The sequence below is a fragment of the Pollachius pollachius genome (assembly GCF_949987615.1).
Source record: "Pollachius pollachius genome assembly, chromosome: 17".
In the NCBI taxonomy this organism is placed as follows: domain Eukaryota; kingdom Metazoa; phylum Chordata; class Actinopteri; order Gadiformes; family Gadidae; genus Pollachius; species Pollachius pollachius.
Window position 1 is genome coordinate 12,770,196 of NC_136950.1, and position 5,038 is coordinate 12,775,233.

The 5,038-nt window shown below is 41.3% G+C and overlaps 1 protein-coding gene across 1 annotated transcript in view; it reads left to right on the top strand.

Moving 5' to 3' along the window:
• tfap2a (transcription factor AP-2 alpha) overlaps positions 1-4,363 on the top strand; it is a 9,481-nt gene extending 5,118 nt beyond the window's left edge. The window contains exons 5-7 of the mRNA XM_079755252.1: positions 51-169; positions 1,714-1,855; positions 2,881-4,363. Of these exons, the coding sequence (XP_079611378.1) occupies positions 51-169; positions 1,714-1,855; positions 2,881-3,169 (550 nt within the window). The 3' untranslated portion in view covers positions 3,170-4,363. The remainder of the gene's footprint in view (positions 1-50; positions 170-1,713; positions 1,856-2,880) is intronic.
• The last annotated feature ends 675 nt before the right edge of the window (positions 4,364-5,038 follow it).

A 5,038-nucleotide genomic window follows, 5' to 3' on the forward strand; every position in this document is an offset into this window, starting at 1 on the left:
GCGAGATTATCCAAATGCTCATATCTCTATTTTGTGTGTTTTGATCATAGGGCCAAGTCTAAGAATGGAGGAAGATCCTTAAGGGAGAAATTGGATAAAATTGGCTTAAATCTACCTGCTGGCAGACGCAAGGCGGCCAACGTTACCCTGCTGACGTCACTAGTCGAAGGTAAGTTCTTGTTTGCATTGTGAATCGCTTCATTTTATCGGTTCCGCGATAGCAGGTGCCTGTGAACAAGGGGTTTCTTGGTGCACAGAGCGCTCAAAATCAGCATATGCGCTCATCCGTGTAATTTGGACTGACTTTGCCTCGCAAGTAATAATGCATGAAGGATATGTGTGTGTTTGGAGAGAGAGAATGCTACAGGCCTGCTGATAATTGTAAAGCCTTTACAGCATGGCACTATCCCTTGCTCGGTGTATACTTTTGTTTTGGTCGAATTTGAAATCAAGTTAATGGCTGGGCATGGCTTACTTATGAGCAATGTGTGAACAATTCGTTTATTTATCCATCGCAGATGTCTTAAAACTGTGATATTTGTGTTACAAAAATCATAGCGGGAAGGCCTGGGACTGATGACAGATTGCTGTGGATGTCGGTGTATATTTTCTGTTGCATGTTAATGTGTGACGCTGACCTATTGAGAAGCCCGGCCTTTATAATATGGGCACATTAAAGAAAAAAATACTCAATTATGTCGTTGTGTTAAAATGTATTTTCCACCACTGGATAAATCCATTTTGCTTGCAGAGTTGAAGCATATTATTCAGTGCAGTGGTATTTGGTGTGTGGTGGGTTTTAAAGGTGAACGGCTGCGCTGGTTCATTGGTCCCTGTTAATCATTATTGCAGAAGAACACCGCTCATTGGGGTTCGTTTAAATGTGGTGCTGCTGTGTGTTACGTGATATTTGTTGTTGTGGTGGAAATGTATAGTGATGCTTTTGGGCCAATGTGAATGGGCTAGTGTACGAAGACAAACGGATATATCTTTTTTCTTCCTAAAGGGCCTTTATTGTTTATGATCCACTTCATTTTATGGAAACGAGTTTACTGGCCCTCAGCTCTGAGACTAATTGGCGCATGCGTCCTTCCGGGGTACAGTCTTATGGGCAGGAAACCCGGCAGTAAAAAAAGGAAAAACTCAACTGTTTCAGGAAATTAAAGGCAAAGACTTGGAAAAAGAAGGAGTGACCCCTAGACTTGGACTCTGATAAAGACTCTGATGGATTAGTCTGCTCATTGCTGAGGCATATAGGCCTAATGGGAAAACGATAGCCTACTTTTGAAAATGGATTCTACGAGCATGCATGCATTATCATAACGACAATAATGTAAGCAACGAGTCATAGGTAATCAATGACATGGGGTTAGACTTGGCGTTCCATCTGAGGGTGCGTTTCATTCACTGCTATTGTTTTTACCCTTGTGTTACACAACTAACGATATTACGCATTATGGCTATACTGTGGGCGTCGGCATATTGACAACTTGCAGATCTCTTTTTATACCATTGCTTATTGTTGGAGAGGTCTAAATGTGGTTTGGGCTTCATCAGTCTGACAGAATGGGTCATGGTTTGAAGGCCTGCTTTGGACCCTTGCGTTTCTATTCTATTGGTCAGTTGGTCATCGGGGCAGTATTAATTGGTGTGCGGGGCCACTTCGGGGCCTATGACACACAGACGTACTTATTGCGATTTTTCCTTTCTCAGGCGAAGCCGTACATCTTGCCAGGGATTTTGGTTATGTATGCGAGACAGAGTTTCCAGCCAAGGCAGTAGCTGAATATGTAAACCGTCAGCATTCCGACCCAAACGAACAAGTCCAAAGAAAAAATATGCTATTGGCAACGAAGTAAGTGCTATTATCACATTTTATTACACTCATATTATCACTATTTCATTAGATCAAATTCAGATCGCATATTAAACACACTCACACCCGCGCACACACAAACACACGCACACACGCACGCACACACACACACACACACACACACACACACACACACACACACACACACACACACACACACACACACACAGACAGACAGACAGACAGACAGACAGACAGACAGACACACACACACACACACACACACACACACACACACACACACACACACACACACACACACACACACACACATAATGAATTGTAAATACATTGTATGATGCAGTTTAACAGAACCTAACACCGGTCTGAATAGCTTTAAAAACAGATACGACTATTATTCAACTTACAGCAGTTTGACTATGATGTTGTTCTGAACAGCGGGTTGTTCTGACTTATTCCTGTTGCATCCATACCTATTTAGTCATAATTAACTCAGTTAACAAACATTTGTTTCACAAGCCAACCGGTATTTGAAATCCCCACACTGGCTATTATGAGCCTAAGTATCTTTCACTCATATCCGTTTAATTGTTATATTTATATAGGCCTATATGAATTGACTTAATCGACACAGCCACAAGTAGGCCCAACCGAGCTACAACCATATTATCGGCGCTATAATGGGCTGTTGTGTTGATTATAAAGCCAAACTATAAAATAGCATTACACATTTGCAGCCTTTGCTCATGCAAACCCTTTTCGTTCAAATTCCTATTAGATCAAGCAGAAACATAGTTTAGTTTAGCCTGTCATTTAAAGAAAATAAACAGGATACACACAGGATATACACACAGCTCTCAGGCCGTCCCGCACTATTGATGATGGCCCCCTGATAATTAAACAGCTGTCAATTATTATGACAGCGGATTTCATCACCATCGGTGTCAATGTTTTTTTTGTCGATCAAAGCTCTCGATAATGAGCTGGACTTTTTGAGCTCTCTGACTGGTAATTAACGCGACGTTTTCTTCACCCTCCTTTAGGCAAATTTGCAAAGAATTCACAGACCTGCTTTCCCAGGACCGCTCGCCGTTGGGGAATTCTCGACCACAGCCTATTCTTGAACCCGGGATTCAGAGCTGCTTGACCCATTTCAGTCTCATTTCTCACGGATTCGGGACCCCCGCCATGTGCGCGGCCCTCACCGCCCTCCAGAACTACCTAACCGAGGCCGTTAAGGCCATGGACAAAATGTACCTCAACAACAACCCAAACAGTCACTCAGACAGCGGGTCGAAAGGCGGAGACAAAGACGAGAAGCACAGAAAGTGATTCCCATCACCTGCCAAGCTGCCCAGTCGTCACCCCCCCCACCCTCCGCCCCAAAGCCCCCACCCAATATAAATATTATAAATACATCAAACATATTATTGATCGAGTTGAACGTGCCATTTCCTGGTCTCGCACCGATTTACGTTTGTTTATACTCCACCACTTCTACTTTGGATTCATGAGGATTGGAAGCAAGAGTTTTCTTCCGAGCATCCACCAATAGGAAACAGGCCTGTTCAAAAGAGAGAGAAAAAATAAGCCACGCCACAGAGGAACTTCTAGCCGGTGGGAGACGAGGTGTCCTGCAGCATCCGGAAGACCTTTTTTTATGTAGGCCTACTCCCCTTATTTTTATGAGCTACAACGAACGGACTGAAAACACAGAGACCCTAATTCTACGATTGTAGCCGTGTGACAACAAAAAAAAGCAAAAGAGGATGAATTCTTATCAGTATTGTGAATAATAAACTTGAAAAAAGAAATTCTCCATAGCTCCATGTCATCAGTTGTAGACTCACCCTCTTCAAGCGACCAACTTGAACTTTTGAATTTCAACACGATTCACGGTTATATAAGGGAATCAGTGTTCATGTATGTATATATTTATTTATGTGTAATTTAATGGGAATTGTAAATATGGTGCGTCTGTTGAAACTTCTTTTTTATTTATCTGGTGCCTCCTGTTTTAGTGGGTTTGGATATTCGGTTAGTTCTTCATGTGATTTTATGGTTCTTAGAAAACTGAAGTTTGGGGTATTTTCTCTGGGATATTTCAATTCAGCCCTCTTGTAGCATGTTGAGGCGACATTGAAGCAAGTGAACAAATTTAATAAAAATAAACTTCAATTTCTCTCTCTATATATATCATCCTTATTCAGTTTTTTTAAGTGAGGAAGAGCATACGTGAGACCCCGCCAAGAAATGTCTTTGTGTTTCTATTTTGTTGTTTTTCTACAAGCTTTTATGTGTCGTGCCATTCAGAATACGTTTCACCTCTCGTTCTCTCCTTGAAGCACCATAAAAGCAATAAATTGATTATTGTCTTTTTTAATGTTTGAAAACATTGAAAAACATTTTGGGACCACCTGGTATATTGTTATGTCCGATTATGTCCGAAATTGGAGGCGGTTTTAGCTGTATTGTATAGACACGTGCTGGCAATAGTTCCCATGCCTGTCAATGTATTATAGTCCTTTGTTGCCCAGAAAAAAATAAATATTTGATACGCTTCATGTCGATTTTTATTCATAGCTTTTAATTTTTTTTTATTCATTGTTGATACGCCCGCATGTATTTTGGTTCTTGGCGTTTTCTCACTATTCACTACGGTTACAGTAATTGCGTTTAAGTCTCCCCTGGCGATTGCTCCTTGCAATAAGCAGCTGAACTCATTGTTTCCCACAAGTATAATACAAAAAAAAACTAACTTTAACCTCTTTCGTTCAGAGCACGGGCTCCCTTGAAAACGAACCACTCTTTTGCAGGCCAAATGACACACAATGAATATATTCCCGTTTGAAGTGTGTTCGGCGCTGAAGCCCTGCAGCCAAACCCTTCCTAAAAACCAGGGAGATGTATAGACGGCGCCCGGGTGTAATGTTTGGTTGTTAGGCTACACTCTTAGGCCTATTTGGCGTTTTAGCTTTTTGTGCTGCTGGGACTTCGTTTACAAAACATGCATGACAATGTTTGTTAAGCTGTTGGCAATTCTGTAATCAATGGTCTCATAATATTGCCGAACAATATTATGGAAAAGCAACTTGCGAAACCCTTTTGCGTAAATTACGCATCCAAAATAGCTACTTACGCAACTAATTGATTTACATCCATTCTCTCTACCGCTAAATTAATTGCTTAATTGTCTATTTA